Source organism: Nasonia vitripennis, chromosome 2, assembly GCF_009193385.2.
Source record: "Nasonia vitripennis strain AsymCx chromosome 2, Nvit_psr_1.1, whole genome shotgun sequence".
Lineage (NCBI taxonomy): Eukaryota > Metazoa > Arthropoda > Insecta > Hymenoptera > Pteromalidae > Nasonia > Nasonia vitripennis.
The window spans coordinates 1157811-1184514 of NC_045758.1; the positions used below are offsets into that span (position 1 = coordinate 1157811).

Below are 26704 nucleotides of genomic sequence, written 5' to 3' on the forward strand. Positions count from 1 at the left end.
TTAATACATGACTTATTTGAAAAAAAAAGTGTATAATTTTTTTATCTAATCCATATTTTCATTCTTTTATAAGTACTTTCACTGAAGACGATTTCCTCACCATTTTTCATATCTGTCGTCTGGGGACTTCCATCCATATCTCGACTCGCATTGGTCGACAAATATGCATTGCGATTAGCGAAACATATACACGTGCGCCCCTAACTTCCCTAGCGCCATTCGAAATTCCCTAGATGCGTGCAATGGCGTCTGCGAATTTCCGACCAATCAAAACCTATCAATGGTATTCGAATTTTGGCTCTGAAAGACAAAGAACCGGTACGCGGATGCATCGTCTCCGCGCTTTTTTAACAACAGAAAAAACACGGTCTCGCGCGTGTGAAGTTCAAAACCGTTGCAACAGTTGTCAGTGGCTGCAAAATGGGCAGAGGGTGTGTTCAAGGTGCGTGCCTTCATTAAGATTCGGACTTGGGACTCGCAGTTTTCGTTTTCAGAGCTCGACAGGTGCGAGCAGGACAAAGCCGAGAGTGTTTAACATGTAGGATAGAGTATAGTTGAGTTTGCAACGTTTTTTTTCGGTGCTTCGCCAGTTTTTAATATTATTCTTGGAGACAGGAGAATATTTATACATTGTGTATATTTTTTAACTGCTGGTTTTGTGAGTACTTGCTTCTACGACGTTTCTACTGTCCTAAATTTTTTCAAGTTACCCTGTTGATTTGCTGATTTTTTTTTTTTCGTTTCAAGCAGATAATACATTCGACATGGAAGAACATTCATTCCACGAGAAAGAAGGCCATAATGACAACTCTATTCAGCATCGACTATCTGAATCAAGACCAAAATTTAAGCCTGTGCTGGTAAAGAAGTTGTTAGCCGATGAGAGTGACGATGACACTGATGATCCACCTTCAAATTCAGATCATTCAGATGAGGAGTTTGATGATTTTGAAGGTGGTTTTCAGCCGCTTTCTGAGGAAACTGCCGACGATTCCAAAAGCAAACCCAGTTTAGTTGCTAAAACTGATGTTCAACTAGATGTTGTAATCAAGGAAGAAGCTGTGGCTGCTACTACTAGTGTCACAAGTACTGTTGAAAAGGTTGAATTGCCAAGAAGTGATGGCCATGTTAGAAGCAAGGAAGCTGCTGAGTCAAAGTCAGTTTTGAATGCTTATTTGAAAGATTCTTTGAGAATTACAGAGTATGTAGTGAAAAAGAGTGAAGAAGAAAAATTATTGTTAGACAAAGCTCCTGCTGGGGCAAATTGTAAAAGCGATCTAGAAAGTGTCACGCTGCAATCTCAATGGCAACCAAAAGCAGCTACAATTCTAGATAAGAGAAAATCTTCCTCTATGAAAGATCCAAATGATTTGAATGCCAAGCCTAAATATTCTCCTGATATAAAACGTCATTCTAATAGCTCTGTTGTAAATCAAGAGAGTCTTGAGCATAATAGATTTTCCTCTTCAAGTCTAAATAAACAGCATAGTAATGAAATAAGTGAAGAAAGATCTTCAATGGCCTCAAAGGCAGATCAAATAGGTAGTACGAAGTGCTCTGGTTCTCAGTCAACAGCGAATGCATCAATGGCAGCAATGGATACTCCAATGAAGCAACCACAAGGATCTGCCAGACCAAATCCTTGTCACTCGCATAGAAATATTTTCCAAACTCCCCAGAGCAAGATAGGGAGTGAATTTGCTAAGAATTCTATACAAACACCTGCTACAATATTTTCACATTGGTCCCAACAACACATGGCTCAGACTCCAATGCAAAGTCAAATTTCTTCATCAAGAGAGTCAAGAGAATCAAGGGAACCTATGCAAACTCCAGCAACAAGCATTGCTCAGTCACAAAGTTCTAGACATGAAAATCCAAGGTTTGTATAAGTTGCAGACTTTTTTTCTATAAAATGTCTTCTTTTTAATAATCATGCATGTATGTATTATTAGGTATTTTACTGGTGAAAGTAAAAGTGTTCGCAGACCGCTAGCAGAGACCATGTATTCAGCCCCAACACATGGGCCACAACTTCCAAGGTTACAGGAAGCACCAAATGAAACTAATCATAGCCCTCCAATTTCAAGAGAAAGTGGAAGTATAGTTAAACCTGATAATTTTCAAGAAAAGAAACCTGTATATAGTTCTACTCACGTCACTCATGAAACCAAGGAAAATCGAAATCCTAATCCTCATGAAATTGTTAAAAACGAAGGTCATGCAAAATTGGCAGCATCTGAATCAAGACATTCTATTCAGTCCCATATTGAAAGCAAGCCAAAGATGGAATATCACAGTAATGCTTATAGCAATATGCAACCCCCAAGAACATCAGATAATTATCAAGTCAAAGAAAGTCAGAATGCACACCCCCCAATCCCAAGTCAAGCAGAGCAAATGCAAACGATTCAGTGCTCAATTCCTCAACAGCTTAATTCATGGAACTCGAGACAAAATAAAATCATTACTGTCAAAGATCGCCAGTATTTAGTTTTAGGTGTTCTTGGCCAGGGGATGAGCTGTGAAGTTGTGAGGGCACAAGACTTATCCAGTTCAGAACTGAGAGCTATTAAGTGTGTTAATCTGAGTAAGATGGATAAGGATTCAGCTCAAGGGTGTTTGCAGGAAATTTGTATGCTTGACAGATTGAAAGCTCCTTGCATCGTTCACATGTATAATTTGTAAGTATTTACTTTTTTTTTTCATTGTATTATATAAAATACCATTAGTTAATCTATTCTATTTTTCAGTGAGATAAAACAACCGTGGGTTCATGTTGTTATGGAAATAGGTGACACAGACTTGAGTCGTTTACTGAAGTCTATGTTGCAAGAAAAGAAACAAATACCTCTGACAATGATTCTTTACTATTGGACAGAAATGTTGACTGCAGTAAAGCACATCCACGAAAATGGTAAGAAAATTCCTGCTACCAATATATATGAGTATATGTACACATAACTGAAGAAATATAACTTTTCTAATTTCATTTTTAGGAGTCATTCATTCCGATCTAAAACCTGCGAATTTCTTATTAGTACGAGGTAGATTAAAACTCATAGACTTCGGTATCGCATCAAATATCAATTCGGATATGACATCTGTTGTTAAAAACTGTCCGATCGGCACTTTAAACTATATCAGTCCCGAAGCACTGATGGATGTTAATGCAGGAAGCACCGATTCTCCGAATCATAGTAATAAATTCAAGGTCAGTATAACGATATCGCAAAGTTTAAGAATAATGTACGTGTGAGTAACTTCGAGAAACTCTTACATTAAAATTTACAAAATATTTTGCAGATAAGTTACAAATCCGATGTTTGGTCATTGGGTTGTATTTTATATGGACTAGTCTACGGCGTAACCCCGTTCAATCACATCCGTCAACAGTGGGCTAAAATCAGTGCTATAACTGATCCCAAGCATAAGATAAATTTCCCTCTGAAGACGGGATCCGAACCAGTACCATTAATTTTGGTCGACGCAATGCGCAAGTGTCTGCAACGCGACGCTAAAGCAAGACCTACGGTAGCTGAACTCCTAGAAATTCCATACTTACAGAGCAACATAAGTGCTCCAATAGTACCAAGTATACCACCGAATATCCTGATTAAGATCAAGCATGCTCTTTCTGACGAAGAGTGGAAACAACTTACTGAGGTGGGTTTTAAAATAGTTACCAAAGAATATTCTGTCACGAATAAAATCCCATTTCTTATGATATATTCTTGTTTCAGATACTTGATACTAGAGGGAAACCGTGATTTATGTTACTAAAATTATGAAAAATGTACAAATCGTATACTACTTGTTAGATTTTAGAGCATTGAAAGTTATATTTATAAATAAGAGAATTCCACAAAACGCCTATTTCAGTTTTTAAAATGTTGATGTAAAAACTTCTGTAAAGTTATCTTTCAATTGAGTTTAAGTAACATTATTTTCAAATAGGATAGGAATCTGGTGTAACAAAGATCCAAAAATGTTACTAAGGTATTTGTTTTAAATTAAAATATTTTATTATTTCACATTCGCGTGTATAAATGATTTTCTATAACAAAATTAGTGTTATTCACTAACTGCTCAAGTCAATATTTTATTCAAATATTAAAAGCGTCGTCATTGTTTTTACCAGAATTTTTCATCCTCGTTTTTTCTTTTTTTCCAACAACGAACTTTATCATCGGCTTTTGATAAAACAGTTTTTTCTTTTTTGTTTTATTTAAAGCTTGTCATTGGGAAAACGAGTATAACGTAGTGTTATAATGAAGAATATAACATTAAGAAAAAAATTAATTTTTAACTCTTTTCTCTGTTATCCATTACATTATCCAGGTACATATAAACAAAAATTAAATTACTACATCAAGGATAAACTGGCATCAACGATTATGGATTACACAGTGTAGTATAACAATACGCTTAACGTACATAAGCAGATGTATTAATCTGCAGCAAAGAAATACTCCAAGAAAATGTTTTTGTTTATTAAGTCTTTCTCAAGTCAAGGATATATTTGATTTTTTTTCATCTATGCTCTTATTGCACTAATGGCGTAACATATTTGACAATACCATACACGAAAAACTTGTGTGTTAACTTTCACAAACAGGGAACTTGCATATTTGAAAGTTTAATTTTCCGCGGTATACAGTTATGAAAGGCAATATTTATCTCACAACTTTACTTGCTTTTAATGCAATGTTTTCTAACTTAAGCTTTTAAAGTGAAACTGAACAGAATTAAAAACCTTTATCACATGGCTCTGCATACATGGTTTGAATCTAGCATTACTGACTCAACTTGCACCAGAATACACACAGTGTACCAACATTAAAAAAAATGTTTAACTCATACATAAGTTAATGAATTAAAAAATTCATTCATATAATAGAAAAAAACCATAGATAACCAAGGCACCATATGGCAATTTCGGCTTTACACAGATTTTATTTAAAAACAAGCGCGAGTTCCATGTATTTTAATAAAACAAAAGTAAACTTATTGATAAATATCACGTTTCGCTAACTATACGCACCGACGGAAACGTCAGAAAGATTTCCCGGGCGAGGTGACATTCGCCCAGCGTGCAAGTCCCAGGATTAATGCATTGTAGTGAGTTGCCAGTACTGTAGAATACGTTCGCCCTTAGGCAAAGCCATCGAGCTGGGTCTTTCGAAGGTGAGCATGATGTCCTTGACCTTGTTCTTGATTTCACGATCGAATGAGTGACCACCGGTGCGTTCGAGAGCCGAGGCCATGTCGTACTCGACCGAAGGCAGGGGGTCACGGATGAACCTCGCAGCTGTCGCAACGCTGGGCAGTATATGGCACTGGAGGGCTTTGATCTCCCAGAGGCTACTGAGCAACGCATTGCTCTGGAGCGGATCGCGCTCCTCCATGAGGAAGGGATCACCCGCGCCCGTCTCCTCCTTAGAGATGAGCTGATGGTTCTGGGGATGATCAATAAGGCGTTTGAGACCCGGGTGCCGAAGCAGAAGGTTCCCAATAAACAGCAGGATTATAAGAATGTCCTCAGGCGGGGCAACCAGGGTCAACCGAGATAGTCGCTTGGCAAATGCGGCTACGAGAGCTTCTGGCAAATGTCTAAGAGAAACGAGAAAGATTAGGAAATGCTTGTGGCAATGAAATTATTGATAGACATATACATGACGGCTGTTATGTAAACAAAAAAGTGAAAAATCAATACTCACGTTGAACTGAGGAATAGATCTGAGAGGTAGAACAAACGAGCCTTGTATTTAGTATGAAATATTTCTGGTTCAAACATGGAATACAGCTTGGTGAAAATATTTGGATATTCTAAATTGTGTTTAGTGACTAATACAAAAACTCCTTGAAGTGCTAGTAAACCTATGGGACCATCTGCATCCAGAGAGTCCATTAAAAAATCTGTCATTAATACTGGCTTTTCCAAGTGTGGCATCACTCTCTCCAAAAGAACAATAAGCAATTGTTTATGTATTTGTGGTGTTAGTTCCCAATGCATTATGCAAGACCAAACTTTGTTTAAAGCTTTTTTAGCACTAGCGTAATCACATTTGAATCCTCCGGCAGCTAAACAAAACGATACAGAGAATAAAATGACATGATTTTTAAATTGTAAATAAACGAAAATTTTCAACAAAACGCCAATGTACCTTGTTGTGGTCCACACAGTAATTCTGGATTATTACTGTTTCCATTTTCTAAAATTAATATTTTTTTTTAAAAAGCATATTTTCTATGGATTCAATTTATTATTTAGCAAAACAATGAAAAATTTATCCTTACGGCTATTATTTTCTTCTGGCAGAGGCAACTTGTGCACAAATTCTAATAAATTCCTAATATATACATGTTGCGGTTGTCTTTTGGGAGTGAGAGCTGGAAGACACTTCCAGGTGAAAAAGAGTGCATCCAAATAACTAGAGATTTCTTGGAATCTTGCAATGAGAGAAAAGTTTTCTTTCTCTGGCGACAAGAGTTTCATAATGATTAACTTTAGACGATGCAAAGGAAAGTAATATTCTACATTCTCTACTGGCTCCAAGGGAGTCCTTCCTTCTGCTGCCATTAACTTAATGGCAGTTGTTAGAGCTTGTGTTTGTATGGCTGGACGAGGATCTTCCATGGAATTTAATATTTTTACCCAGATCTCTTCGTAACAATTTCGCAGCCAATTAGTGTACCTCATTTCAGCTGTAGGTTCTACATAATGAAATAAATCACAAACGTTTTGTTATTTAACTACTTTGTTATTAGGATACATTTTTTCCAATATATTTATAAGCTCTTGTGGCTTTGAGACATTAATATATCACAAGAGAAAGCAATACCTCCATTTACAAGTGTCTACTTCACCGAGTATCGCATTGTAGGTGATGTAAGGTTGCTTAGAACGTTGAAAAAGCAAATTCAAAATGGAAATATCATACTAGAAATTGCTAAATAGACAATAAAAAATGTCGAAAAAAGCAAAGCAACAAAACCTTTACATAAGCATAAACTCAATTTTTTCTCCATTGTCAATGCAAGATATCCTCGGTACATTCTTATGAATTTTTAAGCGCGCTCCGCGTCAATCAATAAAAAAGCACAACGTCATATAAAGTCCGCGACGGAACGGGCCAACTGTACTTGGTCGGCCAGCAACAAAGTTGTGCACCAACAACCAGCCGCCTCCCAAGGCCCAAGCCTCGCAACAACGCAAAAAGCCCGAACAATGATAGCTCCGAAAATGCTTGGAAATGGCAGGACGACTCACCTGAAATCGTGAGGGATATCGTACGCTCAACGTACATATCCCCGCGTTTGAGCAGCTCCCCGAAGATGGTCTCCATCGTGAGTATGCAGGCGAGCGTGTGGCCCTGGAAAGGAAAAAATCGAATCGTTTCCACATACTCGCAAGTCCCTCAAACGAATGCACGGCGAAGGCGCAGAGAGCGAGAGGAAGAATCGCAACGTCGAAAAGCTAACCTCAAAACTCGAGGTGGGCTCTTCTGCATCGCACTACGCCAGCAGCTTGCCAAGCTAAACTCACCTCCCACATGCCGATGATGTCGACGAGATTGTTGGCGTGCTTGCGCGAAGCCAGGAACTCCTGAGCCCGCTGCCTCAGCAACTTGGACGACATTTTCAGCTGGCCTGGTGTCGTCATTGCAGCAGCACCGCCGGGAGCAGTTCCTACGCTACTTGCCATGACCGCTGCTGCCGCTGCTCTGCGCAAGCCTGGTCTTCGGGCAATTCGTCGTCGTCGTCGTCGACCCTCGAGGTCTTCCTCCTCGCCCTGCTGCTGCTGCCTGACGTCAGACACGCTGCACTCAACACGCGACGACACTCGAGGGAGCGAATGATCGGCCGACGTCGAGGCAGCTGCTGCCCTGCTGGTGCTGCTGATGGGCCGCGATCGAAAGGAAATTCGGCGCAGCTGATGGTGTCGCCACTGCCCACTTATAGCTGCTCTCTCTTTCTCTCTCTCCTTCTCTCAGCTCACCCTCTCTCTTTCGGAGCAGTCCGGAAAAGGGATTGGAAAATGGAAAATTAATCATTGGAAACTTTCGAGTTTTCCCGTTATACAGACTTTACTATTTATATATCTCGATTAAATTGTTTTTATTCACCTCCAATAAAAGTTTTGAAAATTTACTTTACTTTCGAGATTGGGGCAAGCTCATTTTCTATTTCACCAAACACTAAGCCATTCTCTCTCTTAATAAACTGGGCGAATCGATCCAGCAAACTATTCAGTTTCCCAATTATGTATGAAAACAATTATTATCCAATGAGACAAAACATTTGAATGTTGATTATTGTTGCATATTCTCCCATCGTCGAATGTGATAACAACGTGGATTGAGTCGAATATTTAGTCATTTCTTTAATGGTAATCTTTTTATCACAGTTTGTACATGAGTAATAATTTGACAAACGAATGGTTATTCATTATCATCACCAAAGTTATATTTGAATTTTCCGCGGGCGCACCGCAGCGCCATTGTCGTGGCATGGCAACAAACCGCGACTTACCGATGCGATAAAAGTATCTGTATTTTATTGCTATACTTCTGCGTGCAGACTGCAGATAACAGATAATACTAGTGAGAACTTTGTGCTTCCGTTTTGGAGCAGAAAACCTGGTACTTTTTAGCGACAAAAACCATACTATTTCGAAGGTTATGATATCATACTCATAACATTTTGAAAACCTTCAACTGGAAAGTATAGCAGAATTATGGTACTAGGTTATTTAACGCAAATATTTACTTTACAGTAACAGTATCAATAGTAATAAACCAATATATTTTTATGTCATTAAAATTATGTTTTTTATATATTTTTAGTGTCAACAATATAGGTTGTAGCAACCTCTAGTTCAAGGAATAAGGAACATTTTTCAGTTATTTAACCAGAATTAAGAAGGAAATATGAATTTCATAAAGACAAATGGTGCTTTGTTAAGGGCGCTGATAAAGTTGCCATCAAACATCAATCAACACACAGCAAGCTTGTCATCGATACCACCCCAGAAATGTAAGAGTGACGTGTATGTGTCAATTTGTATTGAGCGACAACCAGCCATAACTCATGAAAAAACCAAGCTAGAAGAAAAAATGCAAAAAACATTAAATGACATGGAATTTGAGAAAAGTTTAAAGTCAAATTTTGAATTGCTGAAAGAGGGAAAGCTGCACCTGCTGAAAAAGGCCCCAGAAGAATACATTGCTCAGTCTGTTGTGGATATCGAAGAAAATTGTCTAAATGAATTGAAAAATATAAAAACAACCCCCAGGACTTTAGATGAAAAAACTAATAATTTAAAAAGTAAATTGAGTGAGAGTTTGTTTCTGTTTACTGAGGACGGTACCAAGGGAGAGAAAGATGCTTTGCTGCCTCCAAAAGGCATTGTAAATGAAGGAGAAACATTGAAACAGGCAGCCAAAAGAATTTTGAACGAGTCTTGTGGAGATAAGTTTAATGCCTTTTTGTACGGAAATGCCCCTGTTGGATATACTGCCCACACAACCAAAGACAATGCAAGTGGAGATAAAGTATTTTATTTTCTGGCAAGATATGAGAGTGGTTCGATCACCACTAAAACCCAACATAAATGGTTGACAGCTAACGAGCTCACTAAAGTCATACCAGAAAACATTTATAAGCATATTAAACATTTATTTATAACATCTAAATAAAAAGCAGTCCATTTTATTGTTGTTAATCTTGTATAATTTATTTTTATGAACGTCTGCTCAACATCAAACTTTTGAAATAGAGAATTTCCAAATTTTTATTAGGTTTTATCCAATCGTTATACAATTATATTTAAATACTATAATCTGTGACAACGACCGTGCGGCCAAACGTTCCCTACGCAATATGCATTATCTAAAAAATCACTGATACCAATTCAGACAGGAAAGACCTTTGTAGACTCCTTTAAAATATATACTACTGAGATAATAGTACGCAGCTCAGAAAGGCGCGCGATAAATAAGTATAGTAAGAAAATAAATTCACAGTCTATTTTATCATCAAGCATGAAAGAGAGCCCATGTGGGCAATCCTCTTTCACAAACAACAAGACCATCATCATCTTTCTCCTATTCTGGCGCGAGAACGTCGTATAAGAGCATCATCTCAGATAACTCCCTACCTATTTTCGTTAGCGCATGTTTTCTACAATTCGGAGCAGCCAATCGGCTCTCCCCGCACATACGAATCCTGCACCGACGTGTTCCCCACGGTCCCCTATCGTCAGTCCGACAACGACAACAGTTCGGTCCGGAGTGTATTTACACATCAGAAATCACTTATACGACGCGCGAGAGATATTCCAGCTATTTTATCACGACCTTTCAGATGGTCGTCGCGGACAGTGCGACCAGGATGTCGAGGAGCTCTTCAACGAGCGCATTGTCGTCATCCTCATCAGTCGCTACAGTCAGTCCCGAGAACGAAGAGGACTCCTGAAAGCGAGACAAGCTGAAGGAAAGCAGGCTCGCGAGCGAGCGAAGCGTAACAGATATACATATACAGATAGCCATCAGTTGTTATCGTGAAGATGCCGCGATGGAGCAGCTGGCCGAGCATCTTATTGCTGCTGCTCGCGGCGAGGACGTGCGCCGAGATCAGACAGCTGCCGTACTGCAAGGACGCAGTGGCTGCCGCGCCGTCCCGCAGGTACACATATAAATATACAATAGACTTTCCTATGCTTACCCTGCATGTAATACTCGGCGTGGAGATTGTTTATTTACCTATGCATACATTTTTGGAACTCGGGTGCGTTTCTTCGATTTTTTTTCCGTTTTTCATAACAGACTTTCGACTAGCTGCGATGTTAACAACAATGGATGACGTAATTGCAAAATTCGTGGCCTGATACCAGCGCCAGTTGTTCGTATGGAACTTCGGAGCGCGGGCTCCAGAAGTCACCTGTATGGGATATCGACGCGCACTGGATTACGAAAATCAAATAAAAAAAGTCTGGCAGAGCCGCGTGTAAACATTATTATTATCCGAGCTGTTGAATATCTCTTCTATAGCGAGATATCGGCTGTGATTGGCTGATGGAGACTGAGTTCACTCGATTTTTGAGTGCTGCGCGCGCTTTACTCGCCGTGTGTGCAGTGTATATATACCTGTGCATGTACAATAATAACATTATATCGATCGCTAATGAGTCATACGCGCTTTTAAGCGGCTTCTAATAATTGATTTTACTTTTTTTTTTTAATTACTGCTACTATTTGATTGACCAAACGTATTGCTGCATAGGTGTCATTGAGTTTGCGGAGTTGACTAAACAATTTTATCATTTTTTTAGCTTGTTGTACGTCAGCACTTTAGATGGAAAACTTACAGCTCTTGATGCTTCTCTCGAAGGCCAGAAAAAATGGTCATTGGATTTTAAAAAGCAGCCATTGCTTTCATCTAACATTCATAGAAGAGACGTATGCAATAATTCTTCTATATATTCTTCTTTTGTGTGCTTATCTCGATGTGGTATCGATGGAATTAAAAATTTGATGAATCTTTTTTAGTTGAATAACAACGGTCAATGGGTACGCTTAATCCCTTCGTTGAATGGAGGCTTGTACAAATTTGATGGAGAGAATCTTGAAGCTGTACCTGTTTCGGTGGACCAGCTTTTGCAATCATCTTTTCGTTATTCCGATGACCTTATTTTTTCTGGTGGTAAAGAGACCAAAACTTATGGTATGTAATGAAATTTGCTTATTTTACTATGAAATAGTGTGATATTTAATGAATAGAGACTCTTAAAAGCTATTTAATCTGTCAGGTATATCAAGTACAAGTGGGAGGATCCTTTATGAATGTAAAATGAGTAGTTGCACTAATAAAACTAATGGAGAGAGCTTGGTAGAGGAAGACGTTTTAATTGTACGACATCATCAACATACAGTAAGAGCTGGTGAGCCTAGGACAGGAATTGAAAGGTAAATTCTGAAATATGATGGACATATTGAGAACAGGTAATTCCTATCAACATTTATTTTTTTGTTTCAGGTGGAACTTTAGCGTAGGCCAACATGATTTAACTATGTTGCCTCGTGAGAATGCAGATTGTCATCAAGAAATTCCACCAGTGACTTTAGAAATAGAAATCCGGACCATTGTTCCTGAAGGTCTTGTGATAGCTTACAGTAAAACAAACCCTCAAATCAAGTTGTGGGAACACAAGGTTTGTTTTATTTATAAATGCATTTTATCATACCTTTCTAGTCATGTTTGTAATTAGAATATATTTTTATTTCATTACAGTTTGACTCTCCAGTGGTAGCAGTTTGGAGAGGTGACCAGGTATATGAAAATGGTGCTATCACACCACTAAAAGAAGTCAATCTATTTGAATCTTCACAATTAGATTCCGAGTTAGATGCCGAATTTTCCTTAAATCCTGGGCTATATATAGGTATGCATGAAAGACAATTGTATATACAAGAAAATCCCGCTTTTCGCAGAGCAATTGATCATGCTCCAACGGAATTAATTAAGTATCCTTGGAGGCCATATCCTGCTATTGGTAAGCACAAATACATTTGCATGATTAAATCAAAGAAGAAATGTCAACAAAACAATTTTTATTGTACAAACTTGATTGTGTTTACCGCAACATGAAATCTTGTTACCTTGGTTTTTTAGTCAAGGGATATTACTTTAAAACTTTTACGTAGCTCCTTGTAATAATGATTAGAACATTATAGTTGAATGAAGATAAACTTACAACTAACATCTCAAAAAGCCAGGGCTATGTTCACATTTCCTCTTCCAACTATTTTCTTTGCTAAGTTGAACTGCTTTCTTACTTATTTTATGCTTTTAAAGAATTTTCTAAAGATGTCGGAAATGATAAAAGTAAAGAAGTACCATTTGAAATGAGTGAAGTACTAAGTACCACTGCATTATCTGTTTTGTATAACTCAGAATACATAAATGGTAGGTTCTGTGTAGCTAAGTAAACATTTTTAGTACTGTTTATGAGTTGTTCTAAACCAAAATTTCTGTTCCCATTATCTTGATTCGTAGGAAATGGATTTTACTTATACTCAAAAGAACAGATTCAGTTGGAGGGAGGCAGCCAATGCAATGGTACAGGACCAAAAAAAAATTTAGTGGAAACTTCATCACCATCTCCATCAATAGAATATCAAGAAGAAGATGATACCCCTGTACAAGTTATTATTGTTTCTCTGTGGTACTGGTGGAGAGAAGTAGTGATAATATCGATTACTACAGCTATTTTGCTAAATTTCATGTTGACACAAAGACTTTTGAATGCAACTGCTGAAACCAAGGATGCTATATTACCAGTAAGACTCTCTATTTAATTCTTAAATTGATTAAAAAATGACTCTAAAACTGTATATATTTATCTTTTTTTTTTCTTTTTCAGCCTCTAATAGTTGAACGACACGTTGTTGAAACCAAACCTGAAAGTCTGAAGAGTAATTCAGAGGACGCTGACGCTAACTTTAATTCGCGATACCTGACTGATTATGAACCACTGGACTGTTTAGGTCGTGGTGGTTACGGAGTAGTTTTTGAAGCTAGAAACAAAATTGATGACTGTAACTATGCAATTAAAAGAATCGCGTTGCCAAATAGTCGATACTCGAGAGAGCGCGTTATGCGCGAGGTAAAAGCTCTGGCCAAACTGGATCATCACAATATTGTTCGCTACTTCAATGCCTGGCTTGAGTGTCCACCAGCAGGTTGGCAGGAGGAGCACGATAGGCAGTGGTCAAATCACAAAAAATTTCCTAATTCTGATTTTGCATCCGAATCTTCCATTGCAGATACTTCGGTACATATAGAAGTACCACCTAGCGAGCCGTCGTCCTTAGACAGTGCGTGCGAAGCATTTGAACTTAATAAGAACAATGATGACTCTTTTATAGTGTTCGATGCGCCGTCAGACGCGAATGATGACGACCCTCGCCAAAGTGAGTGCAGAATAGACAACTGTACCGAAAGCGTAGAGCTGTCAATTGAAAGTAGCAAGAATGGTCAGAGCAATGAAACAGACGATTCTATTGTTTTTGAAGAATCGAAAAGCAAGGATCTCGCAAAGAGGAAATCCGAGCTGAGTTTAGATTTAAGAAAGCGTAAAGACAGCGGAAAATCTAACACGAAAATGTTTTTGTACATCCAAATGCAACTTTGTCAAAGATTGAGTCTCAGAGAGTGGCTCAAGACGCAAAGTACTGAACGTGATATTCATAGGATTTTGAATATTTTTCAACAAATTGTTGACGCAGTAGAATATGTGCATTTACAGGGTTTGATTCATCGTGACTTGAAGGTATATATTTAGATTCTGAGTGTTTGTTATGGTATTGTTTAATGATGGTTTTGTATGCTAATTTAACGAATTTATTTTGCAGCCCTCCAACATTTTCTTTGCATTTGATGATAAGATAAAAATCGGCGACTTTGGACTTGTAACTGCAATGACTGAGGGCATTAACGGAGTTCATACACCATGCAATACCAATGAAGTGAATGTTTTCAAGAAGGTGCATACCGCGCGCGTTGGAACTCACCTGTACATGTCTCCAGAACAGATGAATGGGCATAACTACAACTACAAAGTCGACATTTATTCCCTTGGAATAATTTTATTTGAATTGTTAATTCCATTCTCAACAGAGATGGAAAGAGTTTGTGCTCTAACAAATTTGAGAAAGTCAATTTTTCCAGATAATTTCTCTCTGCAGCACCCTGCAGAAGTAAGTATCAAAGTCCTCTTTGCAACTTTTTTATTTTTTATGCAGTAGACCTAACAAAAATTTCTATCATTGTAGTTTCAACTATTGAAAATGATGTTGGACGAGAATCCGGAAAAACGACCAACGACGTTAGGAATAAAGGCTCGTCCTCCATTCCTGAAAAATGAAATTCCAAATAGTTTGAACCAGAATGAAAATTCCAAATGGCACTTTGAACTACCGCAGATGAGTAGGCATTCCTCTATAGCAAATAGCAGTGGAAGCGATTCTTTGGAAAATGTTTGTTAATTATCATGAAAATGTGCTATACATACGTGATATGAAATATTTATGAGCGGAGAGTGAAAGTGTGCATAAGCAAATGTGAGAGGATAATGATTTTTTAAAATTAATCTATTAAGTTTTAAAAGTGTAATTAAGATCTATTCATTTTAATTCATTGAATGTTGCATATAAGTTACTTAATTTGAATTTGAAAAACTTTGTTAAATAAAATCAATTTTCGTCCTGTTAGTATTATAAAGATCATCCTACTATAGTTTTATGAGAATCTTTAATAGCTCATCATATTCATTGTTATTCATCGATCAATTTTTTTTTTCTCATGCATGTGTACTAGATAAATATTTTTCGAGTTCGTTATAAACATTTTCTATATTTACGAGTGAATGTTTGAACATTTCCGAGTAGTTAATAATCATGTAATTTATTTTATTTTCGTTTAAGGACGAGAACTCGAGTCGAATTGTATTTTTTATACTCAAAGTTGCGTATGAAATTAAAATTTTCAAAAATAAACGTCCTTTGATGTTAGAAACCGATTAAGCTTTTTCTCATCATTCATATATTCCTATACTTACGTCCTATATAAGTCCAGTTCACAAATCCAATGAAAACATTGACATTCAAAAGGTTCTATACGTGTTTACAATGATAAGCGCCTCAAGTTAGGTTAGAAGGTCGAGCAAAATCGGTAATAAAGGGAGTATCTTCTCGCTCGAACAGAACCCGCGATCCGCATTCGGAATTTCGGATTTCGGTTCAGTCTTGCCCGGTCTGGATACGCGCATACACCTCTAAGTGATTTCAATACCTTTCCTAGATTCAAAGCGAATTTCGCGCTACATAAGCCGTAGGTATACCTGTATAATAAGCCCGCAGATATATATTATACCTACACATATTCTCGAATATAGTTTGCGCGCCGATTCTTCTATTGTTTCTCTGCAGTCGCCTGCTGCAGTTTCCGGAAATTGCCTTCGTTTTGTGAAAAATAAAGACTCGCGACAGCATGTCTTCGGCAGAATCAAGTCCGAGCGAGCAGGAGGAAAACCTATCCGACGAGTCAGGCTCCGAGGAAGAGGAAGCCGATCTGAACCAAAGTCAGAGCGTACAGGAAGACTCCGAGGAGGCCAGCAGTCGAGAAGAGAGCGAGACCGACGAAGGCGAAGAAGGAGACGAAGACGAAGACGAAGAAAAACAGGACGGAGAGGAAGATAACAGTAGCGAGGTAAGCGACGAAGAGGAGGAGAAGGAGGTAGCCAAGGAGTCGTCGAAGAAGAAAAAGGCATCGACAGCCGCTGCGACAAAGGGCAAACAAAAATCCCCGGCCGCCGCGCCGAAGAAAAAACCAGCCGCGGAGGGCGCTACAAAGAAAGCCGCTGCGGCCGCGAAGAAAGCCGTCACTATCACCGCCGTCGATTCCGAAGCCGCCGCCAGTACGAGCGGGACCGCCAAGAAGAGCAAATCTGCTAGTACTGCTGCCAAGATCAAGAAAGCTGCTGCAAAGATGCCCGAGGTAAGTGCATAATAAATCTTAGTACAACATATACGCGCGTCTTCTATCATTGCCAAATAATCTGGATTTGCGGGTTTTTGCTTATCGAATTCGTAACGGTTTTATTGAGACAATTTTGCTGAATTTTCGCTCGCCTCTCCCTTTCCCGGAACAAAGGATTCGCGTCGTAGACACGAGAAATTTTCCATCGTTATACACATAGGCGGGAAAAAGTTTTTACTCGAGCGGAAATTGCAGTTAGTGCGGTTCTTTGTTTCTAATTGCGCGCGGAAGAAAATCAAGGACGCACCTATCGTGTTGCTCTATAAACGTATGAAGCTTATCGTATCGTGCTTTTACAGGCAAAATCTCTGACCACTAAGGATATGATCGTCCACGCCGTGTCCGAGATCAAGGACAGAAAAGGCGCATCGATCCCCGCCATCAAGAAGCACATGGTCGACAAATATGAAGTCAGCGACCAACGCATGAGCAGGGTGACGAAGTTACTGAGGACCGCCGGGGAGGAGGGCTGGCTACTGCAAGTTTCGGGCTCAGGAGCTTCTTCTGGAAGTCACTTCAAACTTCCCGAGGACGCAAAAAAGGCCTTGAAAAAAGAGGAGAAGCAGAGGGAGCCGAAAAAGTCGGATAAGGCTAAAGTGACGGAAAAGGAGAAAAAGCCATCAGCCAAGGTGAAAGAGGCTACGAAGAGGAAAACTGAAAAAAAGTCAGTTGCAGACAAAGAGGTTCCCGCTAAAAAAATTAAGGAAGCTGCAGCAAAAGCTCCAAAGAAGAAAGCTACAAACGCAGCCTCCAAGAAGAAAGCTACGGCTTGATCGTATAGAGTTACCATTTTCAAAGTTAGATTCATTTTAATTTTAGATATGTTTTTCATCACTTGTATTCTTTTTTTTTTTTTTTTTTTTAATCTACCTCTTCTTGGCCAAGTATACAAGCTCAAAAAGTGGTGTTTTTATATATAATTAACTTAATTATCGTATCGTACTAAATTATCAACTATGATATAAGATTATTTCGTCCTTTATTTATCGTGAGTTGAGTTAAAAACTTTGTATTCAGTACAATGTGTTTGTAAGAAAACTGATAAAATACAGTATATTTGTTTGAGAATAAATCTATGAATTCTGCTCCTTTTACTTTCTCTATAGGCAAAGCGACAGTCCAACATCTGAATGATTAATTATATTCAAAATATTTTTGTTTGCACGAAGAGAGAGTGGTCTCAATTCTTGGTAATGGATTGTTTACATTCTCCTAGGATTAGAAGATGGTGATCATGTTTGAATTCCGCGTAACGTGCGCTTTATCTATATGTATATGTATACCGTCCGACCCATCCCCTCGGTCGGTAAAATCAAATTTCTACACGTGCTAGAAACGAACCCGCCGAACGTGTTTCCAATGTTTAGTTCCGTTGAAAACCGATTAAACATTGAACCAAATTTTAATTATCGCAAATTTCATCGATGATAAAGAGAAAAATCGATCGGTTACACATGATAAGTGATACAAATACCTAGGTTTACGTAAAGCATGTATGAAAATGGAATTTCGGCTTGCACGAACTGAGGTTAGAAACATTATGCACTATATAAATAAAATGTGTATTCATTTCAATTTATTTCAATATTATTACATTTTCAAGTATAGCTTTAAAGCGTATCTTAATAGACTGGTTAGAATTCACATTTTTCACAAAAATAAAATTTATAACCTCAGACAATACTTTTATGGTACACTAATTGTCAACATTAATTTATTTTTAGGTATTATTTTCTGAGGATTTGAAGTTTATACTTTTTTATTGGCAAGTTTAACAGGAATCATTGCAATGGATTCCGAGGAATACTTGGGCTGGTGTCCTGTTGAGAATACTGTAGCGAACCGTCTGAAAGATAATTCATTAGTTCACACACTTTCATCCAAAAGTCATATTCGGAAAAGTACCAAAATCATAAATCAGGAATTAAAGAAATCAACTGCTATTAAAACCTACAGTCAGTATCTAAAATGCAAAAAGAAAATTTTAGAGAAAATAACAGAGAACACAGATGTCACAGATGAATCAGATTTCAGCGATGATGACTACAAGAAATTTTACAATAGTTTTGAAGTTACCAGCAAAGATCGATCTAAATCGGATGTAGGTGATGAAGGCTTTATGTGGCTGTTCATTGAAAAGCAAGGTAGAAAAAAGACAGAATCTGAATTAGACAGCGAAAATCCAGATGATCCTCACCCACATATCTGGGAACCAAGTATTGATATAAGTGTCATTGAGAACATCAGCGATCCATTTGAAAAGCCATCTAAAACTCCAAAGCAGAAAAGAGAAAATGGTTTGATCGATAAGCAGTTCAAAGCTAAAAGTTGTTCACCACATAAGAGTAATAGAAAAGTTAATATTAAGAATGTTACAAGTGCTACTACTAGCAAAGTTGATAATAATGTAAGTAGTAAACTAACATTAATGAACGAAACTCCTGTAAAAGAAGGCAAAGAATTGCAGAGTTCAAGAACTAAAAAAAATGTAAATAAGAGACCAAAAGACGTTAAGAGAAATTTAACTTCTGTGATAAATGGTGTTAGCAGGAAGACTCCTGAGGCATCAGAAGGAGATGATTGGAATGATGAATTTGTTCCATCAGATTTCCAAGCTCAAAGTACACAGATCTTCTCAGATACTTTATCGGATGCACATAGAGGTAGAAGGTCAGTTAGCCGACTTAGATTTTCACAGAATGAAGTGATGAATCAACCCAGAGATTCAGGCATAGAAGAAGATTCGAGAGAAGAAAATGTCTCTGTTAATAAAAGAGCAGATAATAAAAAGTCAGATTATGGTATACAAAAAAAAAATAAGGTACAAGAAAATCTTAAACCTGAAAAGACTAATGAAGAATCAAAAAATAGTTTGAACAATACGTCAAAAAATATCGTATCCAATACGAGACACAAGCTTCCACTAAAAATCATTGGAGAAGAAAGAGTGACAACAAAGTACAAAATTGTTAGTAACAAAGAGCTCAAATCAATCATAGAAGAAAAACACACTATTATTGAACAGATAAAAGAAGACGCAAAGAAAAAGTCAGAAAGCAGTAGTGACAGTGAATATGTGGACACACAAAATGGGGATGTCATTGATAATTCCAAACAAGAAACTGAAGAAAGTTCTGATGAATATTATGATTTACATGAAGCAGAAAATGAGATGGATTCAGATAATGGTAAAATAAATGATTCCAAGATAAAAAAACGCCCTGATAAAGAAATAAAAAAAATACCCAGGGACAAAGATGAACTCTTAAATGAAGAAAGTGTGGAAGAAAGCTCTATTGCTAGTGAAACATCTAAAAAAAATGCTCATGCCATCAAAACTAAGAATAAACAAACACAAAAAATAATCATTCATCCAAATACAGCATCAGACCAAAGTATGGATGAAAGTGTAATATCAGACATCGCAAGCCTACAATCATCACCAACAAGTGAAAAACAAAATTTGAGTAAAGAAAGCAGAAAAATATTGAATAAATCTAGTGACCGCGAAGAATCATACGAAATAAAATTACAGCAAGACCTTTCAGATATTGTTAAAAATTATAAAAAATCGCACTTTATGAATAAAAATACTGAGGAAGATTCTAAATCTATAAAATCTTTGGATGCCAAAGATTATGACAGTGAAGAGTCTGAGAAAAGTGAAAATGAGAAAACTCTAATAGACCTTAAATTGACAGAAAAAAATGATGAAGAAGTGAAAGTTCATGAACAGACATCAAAACAGCTCTCACAGAATAAGAAATCGGAACTTGCAGATGATGAAGAATCCTCTGAAAGTGAAGATGAAGTTAAAAAACATCCTCCGGTACAGTTCATTCTGCCAGATAAAAAAAGTGACAGTGAAGAATCAGAGGAAAGTGAAATCGAGGAGACACCAGCTGTTTTCCAATCTAAAAAACGTGAAGATGACGAAGAGGGGAATTTATCTATACATGCTGAAAGACGTCTTGCTGAAATGAAAAGAATAGATTTTGCTAATTATGATGATTCAGAAGACAGTGAAGACGAAAAGAGCCCTTTTCCTATCAAAAATACCAATGCTAAAAAGAAAAATAGTAAAAGGCAAAAGTTGGAAGATAGCAATGACAGTGAGAATCCTACCCAGAATGCTAGTATTAAAAATAATGATATTGAAGAGTCGGAATCGGATGAAAGTGAGAAAGCAGATTCTAAGAAAGATAGTAAACCTGCAGAGAAAACCATTACTAAAAGTCAAGATAGTGACAGTGAAGAAAAGGAAAATGTTCCAAACCATACTCTAAATCACCGTTCACAGATGAAAAAAACCAATTTGACAAACATTGATTCTAGCAGTGATGATGATGAGATAAAATTGGAGAATAAAGATCAAGTAATTGATAATGCGAAAAATCAAGCTGCAGATGTTGAAGAAGATATAATGTCCTCATACGAAAAGCAACATCTACAAAAAATGAAACGTTTGAGTTTTGATAATGATAGCGAAGATTCAAATGATAGTATTGATAAAAAAGTTGAAGTTGATGATGACATAGACATCGAGGAACATAAAGTTCCTATGCCTGAAGGCTATCAAGAATCAGAACTTCCTAAGCTAATGGTTGAGAATAGTTTTTCAATTGGTACCATGGAAAAAACTGAATCAGGGGCAGAAAAAGCTTCAAAGTCCAAGAAAAAAAATAAAGTTAGTAGCAAACAAGTCAAAGAAGCAATTGATTTAAATGAAGAAAGTGATGAAGAATCCGACATAGAAGAGCCGAAAAACATATTGGCAAACGCTAATAAAGTAAATGTAAAATTGCCAGACGAAGATGACGATAGCGATAGCGATAGATCTATGTCACCATCAACTACCCATAGACTATCACAATACAAAAAAATGAATTTGATAGAGAAAGATAGCAGTAGTAGTTCAAGTGAAGATGAAGATGACAAGAAAAATGATGTTCTATCTAAACAAGTGGAATCTGATCATTTTAAATCAGATGGGTCTGATGAAGAGAAATCTGAGAAGTTGTTGAAATCAAATGAAACAACAAAAGAAGATAATTCACTGATATCAGAGAAAAACGTTTTATTAAAATCAATCTCTTCGAAATTTTCGAATACAGATAATTCGAAAGAATCTATCAAAACGTGCCAAGCAGATGATAATGAGCAAAAAAGAAAAGCTACAGATAAAGATAAAAGTAGAAAAAATGTCGTTATCCACGAAACCCAAGAGAGTGCAGGTACTCAAGAAAATTATGTGGAGTCTCAAGAATTATTTTCTTCCATGGAAGATTTGACTGAGGGACAGAGTAAGGTATCAGTATTAGATAGCAATGACGATCAAAGGACAGCTAATGAAGCTTCAGCTACACCAGAACCAACAGAAATATCTCAGGAAAAAATAACAAATGTAAGTATGCCAGTCAATCTATTTAAAGTTGTACTATTGTCATGAAAATGAGTTTGATATCAATTTTTATTTTTCAGATCCCTCAGCTCATTAAAAAAGACAAACTATTACCAGCTACTTACGAGTCTACAATGGCATCCAGTAATTTTTCTCCTGATGAAGATATATATCTTCTTGAAGTACCAAGAAATGTAAATCTCTTTTCTTTGAAATTCATTATAGTGTGGAATTCGTTTAATGATTCTTAATATTTTTTCTGCAGCTTTTCAACAACAACTTGATTGGTGAACAGTTTTCGTTTTCCAAAACTACTCTAAAGGTTGGCCTCAACGCCTATGAAGCGTTTAAAAGAAAAGTTACACCTACACTTTCGTGCGTTTTGAAATCTGAAGATCATGGCGATTCGTATGAGACAAGTCAGTAATTTTAAATTTTAGATCACATTAGTCGTCGCTTTATTATTATTATCATCATTATTCATGTGAGAATATTTTGTTTACAGTGAATGTGAGGCCCGCAGTGTCGATAGTGGCGCGACGAAGGAAGCTCGTTGATGAGCCAGATAAGCCGCTCCATCAAGAGAAGCAAGAATTAGAAGACACTGGAAATCAATCGAAGTCTACTGAAAGCAATCCAACCAAGATCAAGAAAAAGAAAGCAAAAACGAAAGATGCGACTGACACCAAAAAAGTAAAAACTCCTAAACAAGTAAAGTCATCAGATATGACCACAGAACTCGACAAAAAGAAAAAGACTCCCAAAAAGAAAGCAGATGTTACAAATTCACCAGGTAAAACGAAAGAATCAGAGAACTATGAAAATTCTGCACATTTGTTAGCAGTAACTTCGGACAGCGAAATTCTTTTTAAAAACGAAAATCCAGGCGAATCGCCGATTAAAAACGAGAGAAAAGAAAAAACGCCTAAGAATGAAAATTTAAAGAGTTTACCCCAAAAAGTTAAGAAAGATGATGAGACTCTTAGTAAGGAAAATATAGTTGCAGATACGATAAAGGATGCCAAGAAAAAGAACAAGAAAGCTAAAGCAAAGACGTTAATGGATTCGCCAACTAAAATTAAAAAAGAAGAAATCACGTCTAAAAAAGTAAAAAGTAAAAGGAATAAATTTGACATAAAACATTTCATACAAAAGCCAAAGAAGATTAAAAAGGTAAAAGAGAAAAAATTACCAAAACTTGAACATTGTAAAGATGATGTGAATATGAAGAGAAAGTTATCTGCAATGTGTGACGATGATAGAAATTTAATGGACGATAAAAATAATGCATCCCTAAGCCCGCCATTAAAAAAACAAAAAACCTTGATAAGAGATGCTACAAATGTAAGTGAAGAGGATGAGAAGCAGGTGAAACTTGCCAGCAAGAGTAAATCTAAATCCAAGATAAAGAAAGTTAATGTTATAGTGAAAACTGAAAAAAAATCTAAAGTCACAAAACCGAAGAATACCGTTGCTGAGAATGATGATGTGTTTGCTGAGGCATCTACATCTCCTTCCACGTCAAAATCCAGAGCAGAGAACCAGCCAGCTAAAGCCGTGGCTAAAAAATCTTCCAAAAAGCGGAAATCCGAGGCTCTGTTAAGCGATCGCGATGATCCAAAGGCGATTGAAAAGCCGGCAAAGAAGAAGAAAGCTAAAGCCGCAGACGAGGGCAAACCCAAAGCCGTAACTAAGGCGGCTAAAGAAAGGATGGCAAAGGAGACTGCGGAAGTGAAAAACACGCTTTTCAGTCTCTTCCGAAAGACCATGAAATGCAACCAGTTGCAATTCCCCAACAACCCCGATTCTAATGCGGACAACAACAAATACAAGCCACTCGAAGTCGAGCACACCACCAGGAGAAAAAGTCGGCTGGACGCAATGTCGAGTAGCAGCGACGAGGACGACGAGAAGTGCAACTTCAATAAGTCCTTCAAGATGCGCGAAAAGCCCAAGCCGGAGCTCCACAATGGTTCGTCCAATTCGTCGTCCGACTTTATTCCCAATTCTCAAAGCGCTTTCAAGAGCGAGGATAAGAAGAAGCCGAAAAAGATGTTCTTCAACGAGTGAGCACCGTGCAGACACTACTTCTTTCTCCCAGTTAGTTTTTATACTTTGTACATACACATATTTAGATAGCTAGCGTCGATACCTGTACATAGAGAACTCTCTCTTAAGCGACGTTTGTACATTCGCGATCGGGGCTCTCGTACTTGCTCGAAGGGACAAAGCTCCAGATGCACTCGGGGCCCTCGTCGCGGTGCACGTCACTGTAAGTGTGCACCGAGGCGCCGCACTCGAAGCCCAGGAGACTTCGGTGCCAGACAAGGTCCTCCGCGGCCAGGCACTGTCCGGTCATCACGTGCTGGATGACTAGCCTGTGCCGAATCAGAGTAGTACAAGCAGTACAAGTAGAGTTGAACTGTCTCGTTTAACTTGAAAAATTAATATAAATAGATAAAATAACTTTTTAATTTTTGTACACTACTGCGTACTATAGGTATAAGCGTTCATGTTACATATTTTATAAATTAATTTTTTTTATCACGTGGAAAAGTTTATACAATGCTGACTTGCTGCGACGTTGTTTTATTTATCGCGAACCGGGGAAGAGAATGTTGCTATGATAATTGGTAATACCGAGTCGACTATGTTTTGTTTGTTCTGCGAGTTGACTCTCTACTATTTTTTCAATAAAAAAACGAGCTCGTACCCCACGATTGCTCAAAGTACATTAAAGCCTCCAGTCTTTTATCGGGAAACGCGAGAATGGGGGAGAACGTAAGGAACAACCTGATGCAGGCGGGAACGGGCTGTCGGTCGGTTTCGAATCTGCGCCGAGGGTTCGAGTGAGCGGCCCGCCACTTGGCATAACAATCTCGGCTGACGCTCAGCCGCAGCGGATTGTGATCGCGCGGCCCGAATCGGCCGTCCAGCAGAGGTGGCTCCGAGCGCAGGTAGAGGCGCTCGCTCGCGTGGGCCAGCTGCGACGAAAAAGGAAGCGATTGCCATTGCCAATTCAGCCTCTCGCCACACCCATCTCCCCATCGAGTGTATATGTACCTGCAAGTAAAACTCCTCTCCGAAACGGAGACACTCCTCCTCCTTCTCTTGGCCATCATCAGCGGCCTTGCTCAGCAGGAACACCGACCTGGCGACGGCTTCCCTTCTGGGCGTGCAGGCCAGGGGACAGCCGTCCTCGATCCCGTCCAGCCCCGCGTCGATCTCCTCGGGCGATACCGTCGCCGCGAGAAACAAACCGTAGCGCTTCGGGTTCTTGGACTCCAGGTCCTCGTCGGGACAGCCCCGACGGCCCTCGAAGCGGTAGGTCTGGTCGAGGATCTCCGGACACGTCAGCTGCAGGCGTTGCTTGTACTCGAGGAAGACGGAAGCCTCTCGGGCCAGAGGAACGGGTTGGCCGTAAGCCTGGACGAGTCTCTCGACTCGCTGATGGGGCAGCCGACCCTCGGCGCGTTTTCTCTCGAGCTTTTCTCGGATCTCCTGTGCATCAAAGCTAGTGTACAGCTCGCTCTCGGCGGTTATTATCGTGATTGTTGTTATTATAACGGCCGAGGCGGCGCGACGGCGTTGCATTGACTCTATGCGCTAGTGAAAGGCGAGCCGCGGATTTCCATCGGAGGAGAAAGAGCGTATGGATTATCTCGTTTTTAAAATCTGTGCACACGAGAGTGAACGTCCCGCTCGGAAAATCACTCGCTGCCTCTAAAGGCTATCGTGACACGTATTTTTGGTGTTCGATGCGGTACGATATTTCGCGTGATTGACCTCGCACGGTAGCAGAAAAATCAATGGTCTCCTTCTCTCTCTCTCTCTCTCTCTCTCTCGAGCTTCTATCTGGCTTATCGCTCGCGCGTCTCAAGCGAGCCGTAAACAGAGTCTCGGAGTTGGCTCGATTGGGTCAGTTTTCCCGTTAATTCGCTCGGCCGAATTGATTGAGGATACAAATCTCCGGACCTTCGAGTCAACGCGTACATTGGTATATAATGTATACAAGTAGTAGAGCCAGGGACGGGCGAGCTTGCAAGTAGTAACGGTCGACCGCGTGAACACGTGGCACACACACCAGACGCTTTTTTGGCGAGGCTTCCAACATGGCGACATGTATAATCGACTCGATCATCGCAGTAACTGTACATATACACGTTGCAACAACAGTCGTCGCGATCAATAACGCGTCGAATTCTATATAGATACGTGTCGTGTACTTGTATAGGCAGTTCAAAATGCATAACAGCGGCAGACGACGCGTCGTCTATAAATAATCGCGGCTTTTACAAACAAGCCAATTTTTTGTCCATTGCCAAGAATACCGCGCGCTTATATTATTGGAGGCGCGAGAGCTTTCCTTTTTTCGAATTTCGCGTGTTTGCGGCTATTTTTAGCGACGCGCGAGAAAATTTGCATAACGAGAGATTTTTTTCGCCGCGCGCGCGCGCGCGCAGGTTATATCTTTCGCTTACCGTCTCCAGCTGGAGCTTGTCGAACCAGAAGCCCACCAGGACGCGTCCGGTGTACTGCATCGTTATTTATTATTTTTTTTTTTTGTTCGGTTGTGTTGTTATTATTATTATTATTGTATACTTGACATTTTTATGGAGGAGCGTTGTCGGTTTGCAATGAAACGGAGGGAAACAAGTTAGCGTCGGGGAGTTAAGGAAAATGAAGTTAAACACACTCGGA

At 38.7% G+C, this 26704-nt stretch overlaps 7 protein-coding genes across 12 annotated transcripts; 5 read left to right on the top strand and 2 right to left on the bottom strand.

The window, feature by feature from the left end:
• Positions 1–276: 276 nt before the first annotated feature.
• LOC100120622 (serine/threonine-protein kinase mph1) lies at positions 277–3876 on the top strand. The gene is made up of 7 exons (XM_001604193.5): positions 277–658; positions 751–1882; positions 1956–2684; positions 2754–2917; positions 3000–3214; positions 3307–3666; positions 3744–3876. Exons 2-7 carry the CDS (start codon positions 765–767, stop codon positions 3768–3770), a joined length of 2613 nt encoding a protein of 870 aa, XP_001604243.1. The 5' UTR covers positions 277–658; positions 751–764; the 3' UTR covers positions 3771–3876.
• A 192-nt stretch (positions 3877–4068) lies between these two features.
• Positions 4069–7947, bottom strand: LOC100120641 (nucleolar complex protein 4 homolog B). The gene is made up of 6 exons (XM_031922850.2): positions 7550–7947; positions 7274–7376; positions 6301–6717; positions 6168–6215; positions 5721–6084; positions 4069–5613 (listed from the first exon to the last, which is right to left on the bottom strand). The coding sequence occupies exons 1-6, from the start codon at positions 7706–7708 to the stop codon at positions 5109–5111; spliced, it is 1596 nt and encodes a 531-aa protein (XP_031778710.1). The 5' UTR covers positions 7709–7947; the 3' UTR covers positions 4069–5108.
• Positions 7948–8565: 618 nt separating this feature from the next.
• Positions 8566–9727, top strand: LOC100678087 (39S ribosomal protein L46, mitochondrial). Of its 2 annotated transcripts, none has more exons than XM_003423982.5 (2): positions 8566–8743; positions 8850–9727. In XM_003423982.5, the coding sequence occupies exon 2, from the start codon at positions 8934–8936 to the stop codon at positions 9699–9701; it is 768 nt and encodes a 255-aa protein (XP_003424030.1). In that variant the 5' UTR covers positions 8566–8743; positions 8850–8933; the 3' UTR covers positions 9702–9727. The 2 variants fall into 2 exon arrangements, with proteins under 2 accessions (XP_003424030.1, XP_008216489.1); XM_008218267.3 differs by having other exon boundaries at positions 8578–8750.
• LOC100120665 (eukaryotic translation initiation factor 2-alpha kinase) lies at positions 9719–15587 on the top strand. The gene is made up of 11 exons (XM_001604228.6): positions 9719–10689; positions 11336–11462; positions 11553–11727; positions 11813–11969; positions 12040–12214; positions 12295–12556; positions 12859–12969; positions 13060–13343; positions 13427–14335; positions 14418–14762; positions 14838–15587. Exons 1-11 carry the CDS (start codon positions 10571–10573, stop codon positions 15048–15050), a joined length of 2877 nt encoding a protein of 958 aa, XP_001604278.2. The 5' UTR covers positions 9719–10570; the 3' UTR covers positions 15051–15587.
• A 169-nt stretch (positions 15588–15756) lies between these two features.
• LOC116416109 (histone H1.2) lies at positions 15757–17674 on the top strand. Of its 4 annotated transcripts, none has more exons than XM_031922868.1 (3): positions 15757–15894; positions 15993–16560; positions 16902–17674. In XM_031922868.1, the coding sequence occupies exons 2-3, from the start codon at positions 16054–16056 to the stop codon at positions 17373–17375; spliced, it is 981 nt and encodes a 326-aa protein (XP_031778728.1). In that variant the 5' UTR covers positions 15757–15894; positions 15993–16053; the 3' UTR covers positions 17376–17674. The 4 variants fall into 4 exon arrangements, with proteins under 4 accessions (XP_031778728.1, XP_031778726.1, XP_031778729.1 ...); XM_031922869.2 differs by having other exon boundaries at positions 15797–15898; XM_031922867.1 differs by having other exon boundaries at positions 15799–15894; positions 15959–16560.
• Positions 17446–26685, bottom strand: LOC100120726. Of its 2 annotated transcripts, none has more exons than XM_031922870.2 (5): positions 26485–26685; positions 25067–25504; positions 24797–24987; positions 24156–24381; positions 17446–18448 (listed from the first exon to the last, which is right to left on the bottom strand). In XM_031922870.2, exons 1-4 carry the CDS (start codon positions 26542–26544, stop codon positions 24177–24179), a joined length of 894 nt encoding a protein of 297 aa, XP_031778730.1. In that variant the 5' UTR covers positions 26545–26685; the 3' UTR covers positions 17446–18448; positions 24156–24176. The 2 variants fall into 2 exon arrangements, with proteins under 2 accessions (XP_031778730.1, XP_008216492.1); XM_008218270.4 differs by having other exon boundaries at positions 18157–18448; positions 24794–24987; positions 26485–26663.
• Positions 17927–24742, top strand: LOC100679842 (cytadherence high molecular weight protein 2). The gene is made up of 5 exons (XM_031922828.2): positions 17927–18130; positions 18327–22006; positions 22084–22197; positions 22269–22422; positions 22509–24742. Exons 2-5 carry the CDS (start codon positions 18392–18394, stop codon positions 24071–24073), a joined length of 5448 nt encoding a protein of 1815 aa, XP_031778688.1. The 5' UTR covers positions 17927–18130; positions 18327–18391; the 3' UTR covers positions 24074–24742.
• Positions 26686–26704: the final 19 nt, after the last annotated feature.